The following is an 18,782-nucleotide window of genomic DNA, read 5'->3' on the forward strand; positions in this document are numbered from 1 at the left end:
AATTCACTGCACAAAATACTGTAACAAATTGTCTTTGGCCCTGCTCATGCGCCCAAATCTAGTACGGAAGTATGCTTCACGCTTCAGACTTTAACAACAGCTTTCCCTAGGTTCTCTCCTTGCAGCATGCCAACAAAGGCTTTGGGAGTGTTCTGGAAGCCGTCGGTAACAGTCTCGTGGTACTTGATTTTCCCCTCCCTGATCCACTGCATCAGCTGTCCGATGCCCTCTCCCCAGCGGTCGTGCCATCGGATGTACATGAATCCCTCCATGCGGAGCTGCTTGAATATGGCTGCGTGCTGGATGATGGTAGCCTTCGGGAGATTAGACTCGTTGTATCCAGATATCGCGCCGCACACGGAGATGCGACCGTACTCTCGCATGCTGTTGATGATTGCGCTGCTCATCTCGCCGCCCACGTTGTCGAAGTACACGTCGACGCCGTCAGGTGCCGCCTGCTTCAGCGCCTCTGTGACGTCATTCGTCTTGTAGTTAAATGCGTGATGGAATCCCAACTCCTCTTTCAGCCACTTCACCTGCGGAAGAGAGGCCAGTTATATCGCTACAAGAGGACGTTTTCACATTGTGTAAATAAGTTACAGCTAATTACTATAATGACATCCACTCCTGATTCGGCTGGCTGGCTCTGAGCACCATGGGACTCAACTGCTGAGATCATTAGTCCCCTAGAACTTAGAACTAGTTAAACCTAACTAACCTAAGGACATCACAAACATCCATGCCCGAGGCAGGATTCGAACCTGCGACCGTAGCGGTCTTGCGGTTCCAGACTGCAGTGCCTTTAACCGCACGGCCACTTCGGCCGGCTCCTGATTCGGATTTTCACTCGTTTTCCCAAATCATTCCAGATGAACGACACAATTTTTGCTACAAATAGGTCATAATTAGCACTTCTCCTCTACAGCTTTAATAGATAGCTGATTATGGTGGCATATGTTTATCATACAATAATTTTTGCCTTGCCTTTCATTTTTACTGGAATGGTAAAACTGCGTTGTTTAGTGTCTTATTACTTCAACTACATTCTTCCTTCATTAACTTCTGAATAGATTAGTTTTTGGAGGGGGTCCACCTTCACAAACACCCAGTTTTACCTTTTCTCCTGTTTACCACATATGTTTCGCTGAATATTGAGAATCATCAATGGGCCTTTATTTTATTTCTATTAAACAGGAAAAATTGCTCTTTACTATGTACTTGTAAACATATAAATTTGGGTTTTGAAGACAGTATTTACTATTTATATGCAGTGGTTTTCCTGGGTTTTTATGTTTTTTTTATTGCACTTGTTTTCTTTCGCGGCTTGTCTTTTGCCAGCAGATAGATCTTAATGTGGAAAAGTTATTTACTTCGAAATTTTACGCCTGGGATGTTATGGTCGACCTAACATTAACTAATTCTATTTGGAAGATTTGTGTGCGTGCATGCATGTATGTGTGTGTGTGTGTGTGTGTGTGTGTGTGTGTGTGTGTGTGTGTTTTTGTGTGTGTGAATGGGTGTGGGTTTTATCTATTTACTTACTTTTTTATCTAATTATTTATTTTATTTTCATTTATTTCTATGTATTTTCTTTAAAAATATGTGTGTGTAAGGGAAAGGGGGGGGGGGGAGGGGGAGCTTATAGGTCGGTGTTGTCCGATAGTTCTTTGAGGGCGGGGAACACACTTCCATTATAGAGAGCTCTGTATACATCTATTATTTGTTTGTAAACGAACACAGACAGAAGAGCTTCAACCTCAAGATGACAACTTCTGGATTTGTTACTCGACGCTCTATTCAATAGCTAACAACAGATTCCGGTACATCCTTGTAACTAACCACTTTTGTTTATATTACCCCCAAAAATTTCGTATAGGTGGCGATGAGATCAGATCATTAATGCGGAAAAAATATTGCGTCGCTGCATGCTTCCCCGTTCTGTATTACATTTCTATTTTGTATATTTTTGTCGATATTTTAATTTCAAAGAAAGACAGTAATAAACATAAGATCTCCCGTTTACAGTAGACGTTTGGAGTGCAAGAACACACAGACACAGCAGAAGTGCGAGTACTGTGACATAAGTCAAGCCTGCGATGAGTACGTACAATGAACTGTCTGTCGGGGTTTTGAAACAACCACAGAGTGTAATTTTTCTGAATTTACATACGTAATTATCGTTAATGAAACATAACAAGTCATTTTTTTCTACTGTCCTTAGCGGGTCAGTGTTACACTGTGGCCTGGAAACAATGCTAATGCGCCAAGACTCGACCAGATAGTACGTGGTTAGAATATTCGTGAAGAATGAGATTTCGAGCTTTAAAATTAGCTGTTGTGTTTGAGAGACTGAGTGCAAACGGTTTGTGGTTCATCAGTACAGTACGGAGTGAAGACACGTGAGTACTGCTTATCAACATTTATCCTTGAGACGTCTCCAAAGAAGAGTGGAGGCTGTGAACGCACGCCCAGTTTCATTCTCTTTTTCTTATTTTTCATATGTATATTCACCGATAGTAATACAAATACGACACTTCATCTCTCAAGCTCTCTTTATACCGGCCAACCAAACAATATGCTTTTGTACGAGTGACACATCATACAATTTTTTGAAAATAGCCAACATAATCTCGTTGAATGGAGGTGCGACCTTAAACATCTGATCAAAAGCATCCAGATACCTATTAATGGACATTAATATGGGAGGTGTCCACCCTTCGCCTTTATGACACCTTGAAACCTCCTAGGGACACTTTTAGTGAGGTGTGTATTTGTGAAGAAACGCCATCCCATTCTTCCTCAAGAACCGAAACGAAAGAAGATTGATTGATTGATTTTAACAGGAGAGCTAAAACAGCTTAGGTCTAACCCGCCACTGCCCGCACCGAAACTAGGTTTATCGTGCGGTATCGCTCCCTGTATATCTACTAAAGCCAACCAGTGCCCTTAAATAGTGCAAAGAGTCCCTCTACCAGTTTTTTGTTAGACACAATTTCTTCAAGTCTAGTTGTCCCGAAGATTCTGTATCTTTTACTCTCCAATGCCATGCATTCAAAGATTAGGTGTGATGCAGTTTCTTCACCCTCATCACAGATCCTTCATTTAGGGTCCTCTTCCATTATACCCATTGTGTGTAGGTGTTTTTTGAAGTTCCCATGGCCGATCATCAGTCCAGTCATGAGTTTGATCTCTTTCCTGTTCAATCCCAGGATTACAGAGCTTCTTTTAAAACATGGCTTGGGCATCATTACCTTACCATGTTTTTGTTTATGGACCATGGTCCAATATCCTACATGCTGTTTCCTCAGCCAGTTCAGTAGTTCTAATTTGATCATAGCCTTGATGATTGTCAAGACAGGTTCCGGTCCAATAAATGGAGTTGTTGCCCCCATCCTACCCAATCTATCGGCTTGTTCATTGCCACAGGTCCCTGAGTGGCCAGGGACCCACACTAGGTTCACCCTATTGCTTCCCCCTAGCTCCACCAGAGCCCTGTGGCAATCTGCAACAATCTTAGATCTTGTTGCAGGAGCTGCCAATGATTTCAGGGCTTCCTGGCTGTCTGAATAGATGTAGATGCTACGGTCATTGTAGCACCTACTCATATTCTCCTCCTCACATGCCCTAATTGCAGTAATTTCGGCTTGGAATACAGAGGCCAGCTTCCCTAGAGAGATGCTGCTCTCCAGTCTTGGTTGAACCCCGTACAACCCTGCCCCGACGCCTTGATCTGTTTTCGACCCATCGGTGAACCAAACAATGTCCCTCGTATGGTGTCGAACTGTTTTCTTCCACTGCTCCCTACTTACAATTATTATGTTGTAAGGCTTGTCGAAGCAGTTCGGAGTTATTATATAGTCGGCGGGCATTTCCCTGGCCATACCTATATTTACCTCACTCACTACGTTAGTGTGTGATTCTGGATATCTGAATGAGACCCAGTTTTGGCCATTTTTAAGTCTGTATGCCCCAGCTGCTGCCTCCATCTTAACCCAAAGGTGAAGTGGAGGCATATCCAGCATGGCTTCCATTCCAGCGGTTGGTGTGCTGCTAATTCCGCCCGTTATGGCCTCTCCCCGATGTTATTCAATTTGTATATTGAGCAAGCAGTAAAGGAAACAAAAGAAAAAATCGGAGTAGGTATTAAAATCCATGGAGAAGAAATAAAAACTTTAAGGTTCGCCGATGACATTGTAATTCTGTCAGAGACAGCAAAGGACTTGGAAGAGCAGTTGAACGGAATGGACAGTGTCTTGAAGGGAGAATATAAGATGAACATCAACAAAAGCAAAACGAGGATAATGGAATGTAGTCGAATTAAGTCGGGCGATGCTGAGGGAATTAGATTAGGAAATGAGACACTTAAAGTAGTGAAGGAGTTTTTCTATTTGGGGAGCAAAGCAACTGATGATGGTCGAAGTAGAGATGATATAAAATGTAGACTGGCAATGGCAAGGAATGCGTTTCTGAAGAAGAGAAATTTGTTAACATCGAGTATAGATTTAAATGTCAGGAAGTTGTTTCTGAAAGTATTTCTATGAAGTGTAGCCATGTATGGAAGTGAAACATGGACGATAAATAGTTTGGACAAGATGAGAATAGAAGCTTTCCAAATGTTGTGCTACAGAAGAATGATGAAGATTAGATGGGTAGATCACATAACCAATGAGGAGTTATTGAACAGAATTGAGGAGAAGAGGAGTTTTTGGCACAACTTGACTACAAGACGGGATCGGTTGGTAGGACATGTTCTGAGGCATCGAGGGATCACCAATTTCGTATTGGAGGGTAGCGTGGAGGGTAAAAATCGTAGAGGGAGACCAAGAGATGAATATACTGAGCAGATTCAGAAGGATGCAGGCTGCAGTAGGTACTGGGAGATGAAGAAGCTTGCACAGGATAGAGTAGCATGGAGAGCTGCATAAAACCAGTCTCAGGACTGAAGACCACAACAACAACAACATGGTTCATATACATGAGTATTTTCTTCTTAACAAGTAACATAGACCACAACAACAACATGGCTAAGCAGGTCAATCTCTGCACCTTAGCAAGCTCTTTAGCAGAAACCCGCTGTTCTACCTTCTTTCACCCCACTATGGCCCCATAGGAAATCCTAGGTCTAACCACTGTGGTGTATTTCCAGTGCATACCCCTGGGGCTTAGGCCCCAGTTTTTGCCACAAGTCCTCCTAGTAACGAAAGAAGATAGTGAAGTTGGACACTGGGATCTGGTGCGAAGTCGACGTCCTAACGGTGATGCACTAAGCTCAGATAGGGGCTCTGGGTAGGCTAGTCAATTTTAAGAACGTTATTGTACACAAACCATGGGCTCACGGACGCTGCTTTGTGGCAGAGTGTAGTGTCACGCTGATACAACATTCATCGTCTCCAAACTGTACCTCTACTGTACACAGTATGCAATATTGCAGAATGTGTTCGTATCCTTCCGCATTTAGTGTTTTCTTAAACCCAGTAAGGGGACCACTCCATAACCATGACAAACACCCCAGTAGCATAAAATCACTTCCTCCGCATTTTACTGTTGGTAATAGCTGATCACAGGAACGTTCTCCAGGCATCCAGCAAACCGGAAACTTCCCACGGAATTGTCACAAGGTATAGTGTGATTCATTACTCCAAATCATCAGTTTCATCCACTATCCAGTGATGTTGTTGTTTACAGCGCTCCAAGCGTCGCTTTGTACTGACTGCAGAAACGTGTGGCCTATAAGTAGCTGCTCGATCACTGTACCCCATGTTTGTTAACTACCTGTGCACAACCAATGTGCTGGCCGAACTGCTGTTAGCACTTTGGAACTGACGAGTGAAATCTATCGCTGATTTCACGCAATTTTTATAACCACATTCTGCAATATTCGATGGTACCTGTCTCTCAGTGTGTGAGCCCAGCCTGGTCTCGGCTTACTGTGGCTGTTCCATCGCTTTTCGACTTCAAATTCGAAGTAACAGAGCTCTCCCGACTGATAAATCCTGCTGTCGCTGCTTCTCTCCCCACTTCCTTTTATACTGGCACGTCTGCCTCTAGCGACATTTAGTCGTCAATTTCCCATTACATAGAGGTGTCCGAATACGTTTGACCAGGTAATGCACATGTCTTTATTTACACTTTGTACGAGGGTTGCCAGACATTAATGCACCGCATTTTTTTTCTTCAATAATTCTTTATTGGACATAATGAGAATTACACGCACGAAATAATGGTGTTTTATCTACATACCCTATTTTTTCACGTAATCTCCATCCCGTTCTGTGGTCTTCCTCCAGCGCAAAACGTCCTGTCGGTTCCAGTTCTTGTCCCGGTGACGGAGCCAGTGCTTCCCTGTGTGAATCACCTCCTCATTGTCCTCAAAGTGTCTTCCACGAATGGCATCTTTTATTGGCCCAAACAAGTGTTAAGCCCGAGGGGGTAGATCAGGGCTGTAGGGTTGATGGAGTATCACTGTCCAACCCTGTTCTGCGATGCGTTCAGCAGTCCTCATACTTGTGTGGGGCCGAGCGTTATCGTGTTGCAGCAAAACATTTGCTGGATTGTTGTGGCGCCTAAGTCGCCGGAAGCGCGTCTTCAGTTTTGTTAATGTGTTGACATATGCTCCTGAATTAATGGTACCGCCTCTTGGTATCATATCAATGAGAATCACACCTTAACAGCCCCATAACACGATGATCATGATCTTACTGGCGGAAGCAGGTGCTTCGAATTTTTTCTTCTGCGGGGAAAGAGAACGGCGCCATTCCATCGACTGTAGTTTTGTTTTTGGCTCAAGATGGTGAACCCAGGTTTCATCACCTGTCACAATCTGGGACAAGAAGGCCTCCCCCTCAGTTTCAAAACGTTGCAGCAAATCAAGACAAAATGTTTTTTTCTGTGCGATTTGTGATCCACCGTTAGACACCGCATGACCCATCTTGCACACGCTTTTGAATATCCAAAAATGCGGATAATTGCATCCACACTTCCTTTGCTGATTGACAGATGCAGCGCCAACTACCGAGTCGTAATGCGTCTGTCCTCGTGAAGCCGGCCGGTGTGGCCGAGCGGTTCTAGGCGCTTCAGTCTGGAACCGCACGACTGCTACGGTCGCAGGTTCGAATCCTGCCTCGGGCATGGATGTGTGTGGTGTCCTTAGGTTAGTTAGGTTTAAGTAGTTCTAGGTTCTAGGGGACTGATCACCTCAGATGTTGAGTCCCATAGTGCTCAGAGCCATTTGAACCATTTGTCCATTTGTCCTCGTGAATGACAACATCAGCTCGCTGCAACATGTCCGGTCTGACAGCCGTGGATGGTCTCCCCGACCGCTGCAAATCGTTGAGCTCCACCGAACCACCTTCTGATGACCTCACCCTCCGTGCCCAGCTAATAACTGTACTCCTGTCGACAGCAGATGCTGCATAGACTTTGCACAAATGTTTGTGAATATTCCCCACTGTTTCTCCTCTACACTGAGAAATTCAATGGCGGCACGTTGCTTGTAACGTGTGTCACCCTCAGACGCCACTTTGAAGTGCAGCTACGCTATCTGTCGGAAGTGACAGATACTTGGCGCGCTCACTCAGGAGACTTCAAATAATACAGACGTAACGTTTGCCATTCGTAGCATTGTTTTCAGCTGAGATAAAAATGGGATGCATTACTTTCTGGGCAGCCTTCCTATGTCTGAAGAATGTAAAGATTTTGAGGAAAACTCAGCAGTACTTACGAACAAGTGTCACTGATCTGATGAGATTATGCTGCACTGACCTCACCTGCGTCTGTTGTGTACATAGTTCCACGTAGTCAGCGCAAACACAACTTTCCCACTAGAGCGCGCCCCGCTAAGCACAACAGCGCAGGCGCAGCGCTCGTCCATCTCCGCACTACGAGATGGCGCTGCCATAGAGACGGAGCAAATTATGCTTCCGCAGATCTGTGTATTAATATGTAACGCAGCCAATGAGATTGCTGCTAAAGTAGAACTTTTTCTACTCGTGGATCACACTCGCGCAGTGATACATGAATGCGCGTGGTATTATAACGAATTTACAGACCTCCGATTAGTCAGTCTGCATTTGTCTGCACCAATCTGTACCAGTCTGCATTATTCTGTACCAGTCTACATTTATCTGTACCAGTCTGTAGTCAAGTTTCAGTCTGCGCCTAATAAGATTACCATATTCCTGTACATAGACATGAAGACAAATGTATACACACTTTTGTCAAGTATCAGAGATATATGTGAGAATAAGACTAACGTACCAATACCAAAGGAACTTCAGATTGTCAATTGTAAATAGCATCCAAAACCAAGTTAAGTAATTTTTATGTTTGTTATTATTTTAATAAATGTGTGTGAAAATTAATCAAGTTCTGTTTTAGGTTGGTCGCCGTCAATCTGCTACTCTAAGCATGCAAGTGGCATTTCTATCGTCTGACCTAATGGCAGAAGATAAACATGCCACGATAAGACCACGAGACATATTGCTGACACTCGCCTACTTCGTTACAGCGACAGGTCAAGTGATCTGATGGTGTGTGTACTGAAGGTCTTACAGAACGCACACCACAGCGTCATATGTGCAGGAATCCCAAATGGAAGCGGTGTCTTACCTTAGCGTCTGATCCCGCGAAGCCAATTACTTTGCACCCCTTGAGGCGCGCTATCTGCCCGACTATGGACCCCACAGCACCTGCTGCCCCACTGACTACGGCGACCTCTCCCTCCTTAGGCTTGCAGATCTCCAGCAGTCCAAAGTAGGCCGTGATTCCGGGCATGCCCAGCACCCCCAGAGAGAGGGAGAGGGGCAGCTCCCCCAGGTCTGGCACCAGCATGACCGGCGACATGAAGTAGGGCGCATCCGGCCCCACGTCGGCCACGGTGCGGTCGCGCCACCCCCAGTAGCCGACCACGTACCGCCCCACTGGGAAGCCCGCAGCACGGCTCTCCACGATGCGGGCCACCTGTGGGCAGAGATTAGCACACTTCTCTTTAGAGACAGCGTAAACTGTGACTTCCTGGAAACAGTGATTTCTGTTAATTGCAATAACTGGTATTTTTAGTAGTGTTTTGTTACAGTTTTGCGAATTCACAACCTGTATCCCTCCACAATGGAAGTGAAACGTGGACGATAAATAGTTTAGACAAGAAGAGAATAGAAGATTTCGAAATGTGGTGCTACAGAAGAATGCTGAAGATTAGATGGGTAGATCACATAACTAATGAGGGGGTATTGAATAGAATTGGGGAGAAGAGGAGTTTGTGGCACAACTTGACTAGAAGGCGGGATCGGTTGGTAGGACATGTTCTGAGGCATAAAGGGATCACCAATTTAGTATTGGAGGGTAGCGTGGAGGGTAAAAATCGTAGAGTGACACCAAGAGATGAATACACTAAGCAGATTCAGGAGGATGTAGGTTGCAGTAGGTACTGGGAGATGAAGAAGCTTGCAAAGGATAGAGTAGCATGGTGAGCTGCATCAAACCAGTCTCAGGACTGAAGACCAAAACACATCCCTCCACAATCCACCAACATTAAAATATTCCTGCTGCTGTCGTCTCACCTATTACATTGTGATTAGTAACGTGTGAGGACTAACAGTCACTGACAAGTGCGTTGCTAACTGGTATACCTAGCCAGGTGGATTGTAACAACGCGACGGAAGCCATATGTTCTCGCTTGTAAAGGCGATTACTTGTTTAGACCTAACGTTAGCGTTTTCGATAACCGACGAGACAAAATGTTAGGTGATATGATATTGTTAATACTCGCATTTAGAACCATTCATCCTCAGTTGTTGCTGACAGGCTAGAGTGTGATATTAGAACTCCAAAAAATCTTGGTTGTAATGACAGACTGAGACAGACTGATCTCTAGCGTAGCCCGATGTTTGGATTAGGTTGGAAAGCGATAGTTTGCTTGTGAATTGGCGGAGCTAACGAATGAAAATGGCAAATAAAAGTTGTGGTAAAAGATTGACCTACAGCATAGCCTGATGTTTACGTTCACCCAATTTGCTACTTTTATCGCACTTTTCATCAAAAAATCTAAAACTGCAAGGTAAAGTCAGAAAACGTTTCTCAGATAATGGACAGGACTACTACATAACTTTTACTACACGATAAACAAAAGTTACTTGAGAACTGGACACGACTGTGCACAGAGAAAATTTTGCCCCAACGAAACAGTCTATAGTAAGTATGGATTAAATGTATTCTTCCTCAGGCTTTCAATTTTTTAGTATTGAAACAAGTGTGAATATATTAATGGTGGATGTTGAGAATAACACAATTTGCCATACACTACAGTTCGAGTTTGTGTTTAGAATACGTGGACCACTTCTTCGACCATAGACAGTTTATACATCGATAGCCTGAGACACAAGACTCTCAGCACGAAGTACGAACGTCGGTCAACAGATGGCGTATGACGTTGAAAGTTATAATGCCTCTTTTAGTAGAATAACCTTGCTTTTAGTTGTTACTTGTAACTTATATAATAACCTGTGAGTTTCATGATAGTGTGGATGCTATAAAACAGGTGGCATGCAGTCTGAATGTAACTGAAATCACAGCCAAATACTGATAATTTGTTACTGTCTTAGGCGTGACTTATTGATCATTTTATATGTTCCGGACATTGTATCAGCTTTACTAGCGATCTTGGCGTTTGAAAGTTTCTTCAGAGTTCTCAATCACTTGTTGATTTCTTGCCACCCTAGTTCTCTACAAAGCGCTCGAGAAAGATCTACTGCAGACTGCATAACAGAAAGGAATTACAGCGTGAGAATTATTGAACTATATGAAAAAAAACGTAAATTAGTTACAAACTACACACCTTATCCAACATTTAAACGTTACTACATATATTCGGATATAGGTTATGACACGTTCGAAAGACTGCCTTCATTGGCGTTGATGTGGCACAGACGAATAGCGAAATTCTGCATGACCTGCTGAAGTGTCGGAACATTGATCTTGTCGATGGCCTCTGGAATAGCTGTTTTCAGCTCAGCAATAGTTTTGGGGCTACTGCTATACACCTTGTCTTTAATATATCCCCACAAAAAGGAATCGCATGTATTCAGATCCGGAGAATATGGCGGCCAATCGAGGCTCATGCCAGTGGCCCCTTGACATCCCAAAGCCAGAATGCGGTCCCCAAACTGATCCTCGAGGACGTCAAACACTCTCCTTCTTCGATGGGATCGAGCTCTGTCTTGCATGACCCACATCTTGTCTAAATCAGGGTCACTTTGGGTAATGGGGACGAAATCATCTCCAAAGCCTTCGCGTACTGTTCGGTAGCCACCTTGCCATCAAGGAATATCGCACCGATTATTCCATGGCTGGACATTGCACGCCACACAGTCACCTGTTGAGGGTGAAGAGACTTCTCGATCGCGCATTGTGGATTCTCAGTTCCCCAAATGCGCCAATGTTCCTTATTGACGAACCCATCCAAATGAAAGTGGGCTTCTTCGCTAAACCAAACCATGCATCTGAGTACTAATTCCCACCGTGCCCTGCGGCCAACCGTACAGTTTGAACGTGCTAACGCAAACCATTCAGAAGTAATGACGATTTCATTTCATACAGTTCAATAGTTATCACACAGTACTTTCCATCGATTTACATTCGTAATATTAACGTCACACTGTAGTGTATGGTAAAATATAGTCTGCCAGCACAGTAATATTTAATGATATGCTGTTTCGTGGTCTTCATTCCAAAGACTTATTTGATGCGTCTGTATCTGCTAGACCTTCTGATTAAGTCTCATCATCTCTGCATACCTAATGCAAGCTTTGTCCGTATGAAACTCCGTAGCCGAACACTGGCCGCCCTCTACTATTTGTAGCCCCACACTTCTCCGAATTACCAAACTGACTTTTGCTTGATGCCTCATGATCCAATCTTACAGTTAAGTTATGCTCATGCACTTTTTTCTGCTCAACACGATTCAGTTTCTCTTCATCAGTTATCCAGTCTACTCATCTAATGTTAAGCTTCTATTCTGTTCATGTCTATTCTGTTTATTCTACACGAATCGATTACAGATAAGGCTACTACAATCCAGCAAATACTATCGTGTAAGACATTCAGACTTTTACATTTGTACTCGATATTACCGTTTTTCTTGCGTTGCTTGAGGCTTACCCGACGGATTACTAGGTAAGGTTGTCGGAAGAGAGGTCGATTGTCGTGGTGAAATACCCATAATGTTTCATTGACGCAGCTGATTGACATATGCAGGTGCGTCGAACTCTGCTGATTTATGACAGTCGTAACATTCATTACTCAGCAATGTATTAGTCGCACCTGAAGATCTCATTCGATTGCGTTTGATGAAATATTGTGGAAATTCACAACGACATTCGACCTCTCACCCGACAACTGTTTCCACTCTCTATTTCTTGTCTTTGGAAAAGATTTCATTGCTACTGCTAGTGTGCATTTTATATTCTCGTTACTTCTGCCATCGTAAGTTATTTTGCTGCCCAAATAGTACAAGTCATCTACTACTTCTAGTAACTTGTTTCATAATCTAATTCCCTCGTCATCGCCTGATTTAATTCCACTACACTTCGTTACCTTTGCTTTGCTATTGTTGATATTTATCTTACAACTTCTTTTGAAGACACTACCCTTTCTGGTCAAATAATCTTCCAAGTTTTTTGTACTGTTTGGTAGAACTTCAATGTTGTCAGAGAACTGAAGCGTTTTCCATTTGTTCTGCTTCAACTTTAATTTCCTTTCCATATATCTCCTGAGTTTCCTTCATTGCTTGTTCAGTGTACTGACTGAATAATATGATGGTGAGGCAGTTACTGATTTCCTTTTCGTATTCTTCTTGGCAGCTGCAGTCTGGTTACTGTGCAATCTAAATACATTTCCCTCCCCGTATTTTATTTTAGATAACTTTTTAATTCCAAAGAGTGTATTCCAGTCAACATTGTCATTGTTTTTTTCTAAATATGCAAATGCTATAAATATTGTTTTGCCGTTTTTGAATCTATCTGCAAAGATAAATTTTCTCGTATGATCCTACATTTCTCCAGAACCCAAAAATATCCCCCCCCCCCCCCCCCCGGGCCATGGATACCTGTCGTTCTATTCGTCTTCAGGTGAATTAGTGATCTAACAATGCATTTTATACGTAGATATCACATCAATTAATACTCTTCTGCGTTTGTACAAGCCGGTGAAAGCTGTAGTGTAAGTTAGAAGAAACTAAACCTTGAACCGAAGGGCTGCTATACTCTTATCAACTGCTATGTATTCAAAAGAGTGATATGATTCTGTTGACAACACGTCTTCCAGGAAAATGCAAGACGTCGGTTCAGAGAAATAAAATATTTCTTGTTACATAAAGCTTATGAAATATGTCGATGGACAAGGAGTGATTGGACTAGTGTCAGTTAGTCACAGCGAATGGTATTACATAAAGTAACTGTTGACTAAAGATCGTATAACGCACTTGCCAGTTGTCAACGATATTAAGAATAACGTAAATACAAGTCAGGCTATTCCTATTTTTCTAAACACACGGAATTTGGATATTTCTGATAGACCATAAACATCTGTAAATGTCGAATTAATGTGTGTGATAAGTAGCAGTTCACAACAAGATGACTTTTACAGTAAAACAGTAATGGCAACTTTCTTATACAGTGAGACTGATGGTTTACTTAACGACATATGAGTTGATCGTGTACTGTTGTAGGGAAGAGAGTCATGGATCCTTAAAAACGAGATAAAAGCAAACCACAAGCAGCAGAAATGAGATTTTTTAGGGAAGTGAGAGTTGTTCCCAGTGAAGACCGCATAAGAAATGAAGTTGTTAGGAACGAACTAAATATTTATAACGCTAATGAAAAGACTGAACAAAATAAAACTGTATGCTAACATCGCCAACAAAGAATGAGTGGCCACGCTGTACCAGCCAAGAGGAAGAAGGGACGTACGAAGGCCCAGAAAGAGGTGGCAGTAAAAGGTGAAGCCGGAAGAGGCACAAACGACTCAGCCTTGAAGGACAGAAGAAGGAGAAGATAAAATTGATCGTAACTAAAGGACCACGGCAAAAATCGCATTCAGTTAACGATAGATTTATGTCTATCATTTTATGATCAAGTAAATAAAAAAAGGCATACACCAACAAAATAATTATTCATAATGTTATCATTTGAGATTAATACCAACTCACAAAGCAGTTTCAGTATCTATCTGATTACTTCAGCTTTGTTACTTATTATAAATAAGCATGTGATAATATTATTCTCATTCATCATCGCCTGTAAGCAACTTAAATCTGCCGCGTGGTCTGAGGCGTCTTGCCACGGTTCGCGCCGCTGCCCCCGTCGGAGGTTCGAGTCCTTCCTCGGGCATGGGTGTTTGTGTTTGTCCTTAGCGTAGGTTAGTTTAAGTTAGATTAAGTAGTTTGGAAGCCTAGGGACCGATGGCCTCAGCAATTTGGTCGCATAGGAACTTACCACAAATTTCCAGACTTAAATCAAGTAATACAAAAAAAAAGATAAAAGTGAAATACGAGTATCTGTCAAATGGCCTGAAAAGGCTTTTATCTTTCAAAAAATTGAACTCGTTCATGTACGACATTTTTTGCAAAGTTTTATCATCTGTCATTACCCAAAAGTAAATTGATTCATTGACTTCAGCACAGTAAATTGTTTTTATTTTATTTTTGCATCAGTGGTGAACAGAAACGGGGGGTGCCAATGGAAAGTCAGTGATGTTATTTGTGAGCGTGTGTGTGGGGACTTGTGTTCTTCAGTATGGCGTACCTGTAATAATTTTGTCATTCGCAATGGTGTTCTTCTGTCAGGACAGTAATTAGTGCGAGTTAATTAGAATTGGTTAGCAACGGAGGCATATGACAGCAACTTCACCTGCGAGCCGATCATGGTGGCGCCGACTTGGTGCATGTTCTTGTACGCCCTCTGGTAGGGATCGACGCTGATGTAGACTGCCTCGGCGAGTATCTGGCCATCGCGGAGGGCCGGCAGGTCCTCCTCCTCGATGCGGAAGTCTTGGAGCCGCGGCTCTCCCTGGAACACGCGGGCGATCACGATCTTGCGCGCCTTCACCATGGCTGCCGGTGTCCTACTGCAAGCGCGGTCGCTGCACGCCGCTTATATAACGCGGCCGCGCCGCGAGGCCTTGGCGCGTTGTCATCGCTATCTGTATTGGGTCCCAGATGGAAGGTCGTCAGACTCACTGCGCTGAATCACTGTGCGTCTGAGAGGCGATGAGATGCAAATTCCACCACTGTCTTGCAATTCAACATCCGTTTGTTGTGTAAATTAATAGCTACTGCTCTCTACAAATGTACTCTCGCCAAATTCTGGGGCAACTCTTCACAAAGTGTTGCTACAGTACAGTACGGAAGATAAATGAAAGAAATACGCAATGAGACGAACAGAAATTATACTTTTATTCACAGACAATAATTACACTAAAGTCAGCGGGATTTGCACTGAGGTGACAAAAGTCACAGGATACGTTTCAGTGCCTTGTTGGACCTCCTTTTGCCCTGCAGAAATACTGAAACCATGCTGCCTCTATAGCCGTCCAGAATGCGGAAGATGTTGCCGGTGCAGGATTTTGTGCACGAACCGACCTCTTGCTTATATCCCATTAATGTTCGATGAGCCGGCCGGTGTGGCCGAGCGGTTCTGGGCGCTTCAGTCTGGACCCGCGCGACCGCTGCGGTCGCATGTTCGAATCCTGCCTCGGGCATGGATGTGTGTGACGTCCTTAGTTTAGTTAGGTTTAAGTAGTTCTAAGTTCTAGGGGACTGATGACCTCAGAAGTTAAGTCCCATAGTGCTCAGAGCCATTGGAAACATTGTTGTGCTGTTAGCAAAGGCACAAGCGTCGGTTGTCTGCTGCCATGGCCTATTAACGCCAAATTTCGCCTCACTGTCCTAACAGACATGTTTGTCGTACTTGCCACATTGATGTCTGTGGTTATTTCACGTAGTGCTGGTTATCTGTTAGCACTGAAAGCTCCACACGAATGCAGCTGCTCTCGGTCGTTACGTGAAGGCCACTGCGTTGTCTGTGCTGACGGGTGATAACTGAAATTTGGTCATATCGCCACATTCTTGACACTGTGGATCTAGGAATACTGGTTGGTTGGTTGTTTTGGGGGAAGAGACCAAACTGCGAGGTCATCGGTCTCATCGGATTAGGGAAGGACGGGGAAGGAAGTCGGCCGTGCCCTTTCAAAGGAACCATCCCGGCATTTGCCTGGAGCGATTTAGGGAAATCACGGAAAACCTAAATCAGGATGGCCGGACGCGGGATTGAACCGTCGTCCTCCCGAATGCGAGTCCAGTGTGCTAACCACTGCGCTAGGAATACTGAATTCCCTAACGATGCCCCATGTGTCTAGCTCTAACTACGATTTCGGTTTCAAAGCCTTTTAATTCCCATCGCGTGGTCATAATCAAGCCGGAATCCTTTCCAAATGAACCATCTGAGTATACTACCGCCGTCTGTATATGTCGTCCTATCCCCCTATGGGATTCACACGGATATGAACATATACAGGGTGATTCACCTAAGGTTACCGCTGGATAATTTCGTAAACCACATCAAATACTGACGAACCGATTCCACAGTCCGAATGTGAGGAGAGGGCCTAGTGTAATTGTTTAATACAAACCATACAAAAATGCACGGAAGTACGTTTTTTTACACAAACCTACGTTTTTTTAAATGGAACCCCGTTAGTTTTGTTAGCACATCTGAACATATAAACAAATACGTAATCAGTGCCGTTTGTTGCATTATAAAATTTTAATTACATCCGGAGATATTGTAACCTAAAGTTGACGCTTGAGTACCACTCCTCCGCTGTTCGATCGTGTGTATCGGAGAGCGCCGAATTACGTAGGGATCCAAAGGGGACGGTGATGGACCTTAGGTACAGAAGAGACTAGAACAGCACATTACGTCCACATGCTAACACCTTTTTATTGGTCTTTTTCACTGACGCACATGTACATTACCATGAGGGGTGAGGTACACATACACACGTGGTTTCTGTTTTCAATTACGGAGTGGAATAGAGTGTGTCCCGACATGTCAGGCCAATAGACGTTCAATGTGGTGGCCATTATTTGCTGCATACAATTGCAATCCCTGGCGTCATGAATGTCGTACACGCCACGGTACATCTGGTGTAATGTCGCCGCAGGCTGCGACAATACGTTGTTTCATATCCTCTGGGGTTGTAGGCACATCACGGTACACATTCTCCTTCAACGTACCCCACAGAAAGAAGTCCAGAGGTGTAAGATCAGGAGAATGGGCTGGCCAATTTATGCGTCCTCCACGTCCTATGAAACGCCCGTCGAACATCCTGTCAAGGGTCAGCCTAGTGTTAATTGCGGAATGTGCATATGCACCATCATGCTGGTACCACATACGTCGACGCTTTTCCAGTGGGACATTTTCGAGCAACGTTGGCAGATCATTCTGTAGAAACGCGATGTATGTTACAGTGCTCTCCGATACACACGATCGAACAGCGGAGGAGTGGTACTCAAGCGTCAACTTTGGGTTACAATATCTCCCGATGTAATTAACATTTTACAATGCAACAAACGGCACTGATTACGTATTTGTTTATATGTTCAGATGTGCTAACAAAACTAACGGGGTTCCATTTAAAAAAACGTAGGTTTGTGTTAAAGGTCATACTTCCGTGCATTTTTGTATGGTTTGTATTAAACAATTACACTAGCCCCTCTCCTCACGTTCGGTCTGTGGAATCGGTTCGTCAGTATTTGATGTGGTTTACGAAATATATCCAGCGGTAACGTTAGTTGACTCGTCCTGTATATATGTACAGCTCGCTATCCCATGACTTTTGTCACCTCACTGTACGTGATTGAACACAGTTAACTACAAATAGACGTGTGTGTAAACAATAAATAAATAAATAAATAAAAACTGAATGTAGTCTAAGATCAGTGTAAGAAACAATCACGAAAAGGGTCAGCATGGTGTCGTATTTTACACTGAGAAAGTGTGTTGCAAGACAAGCTCCCGATTATCTGGCTGTGGATAATCGGGCTTGAGAATCATCCGTGATTTTTGAACAAATATAGAACTAGCCTTAAGGTATTTTGTTACGATTAGGAAGAATGTATTCGTTTAGAATACAAATTTCTGGTTGTTAAGATGACGGAACATCCGCTGCTGGTTAAATAGAGATGCCAATGAACCGGAATCTGAGCAACCAAGTGACAACGCAATAGTGACAAGTTTTTTTTGATAGAGGAAGCGAGCGAAAACGAGGCGATAGACGAACTAAAATACGATCATCTGCTTTTGCAGTATGCAGGACAGAATTCGTTTCAACGTACCGGTGTTCAGACTCTCCGGAAAACGAAAACCGTCGTCAAGAAAAACTGACTGAAAGACAGAAATAGAACGAACTGGACGACTATTTCCCGCAAGAGAACTGGCAGCATGTGGTAGGAACTGCGGTGTGTCTCAAGTGTAATTCTGCAAGCATGTTGCCACTTTCCGGTGAATAAGGATGTAAGTAATACGGCGTGCCTTCAAATGCTTTGTTAAAACAGCAAACAGTAGATTCCGGTAAAAACTTCCGTGATTTGGACAGTTCTAGTTTTTCTGTCATCCGTGCTGACTCGAACCCGCATTATAATGATATACTGAAAGCTCAAGGCGAAGCGTGAGCCACGTGTTCACAACGTGTCTTCTGATCTGTCCACAGCCGAAGCCATGTCCAGCGGG

General features: G+C 43.5%; 1 protein-coding gene across 1 annotated transcript; it reads right to left on the reverse strand.

Annotated features, from left to right (window-relative positions):
• Positions 1-15,114, reverse strand: LOC124622088 (prostaglandin reductase 1-like). The gene is made up of 3 exons (XM_047147665.1): positions 14,901-15,114; positions 8,608-8,958; positions 1-536 (listed from the first exon to the last, which is right to left on the reverse strand). Exons 1-3 carry the CDS (start codon positions 15,099-15,101, stop codon positions 84-86), a joined length of 1,005 nt encoding a protein of 334 aa, XP_047003621.1. The 5' UTR covers positions 15,102-15,114; the 3' UTR covers positions 1-83.
• Between the last annotated feature and the right edge of the window lie 3,668 nt (positions 15,115-18,782).

The sequence above is a fragment of the Schistocerca americana genome, chromosome 7 (assembly GCF_021461395.2).
Source record: "Schistocerca americana isolate TAMUIC-IGC-003095 chromosome 7, iqSchAmer2.1, whole genome shotgun sequence".
Taxonomy (NCBI): domain Eukaryota; kingdom Metazoa; phylum Arthropoda; class Insecta; order Orthoptera; family Acrididae; genus Schistocerca; species Schistocerca americana.

Coding starts and splice junctions, on each gene's coding strand:
- LOC124622088 (XM_047147665.1), bottom strand. CDS start 15,101: ATGGTGAAGGCGCGCAAGATCGTGATCGCCCGCGTGTTCCAGGGAGAG. Junction 8,959..14,900: donor CCACCATGATCGGCTCGCAG/GTGAAGTTGCTG, acceptor CTCTGCCCACAG/GTGGCCCGCATCGTGGAGAG. Junction 537..8,607: donor TCGCGGGATCAGACGCTAAG/GTAAGACACCGC, acceptor TCTCTTCCGCAG/GTGAAGTGGCTGAAAGAGGA.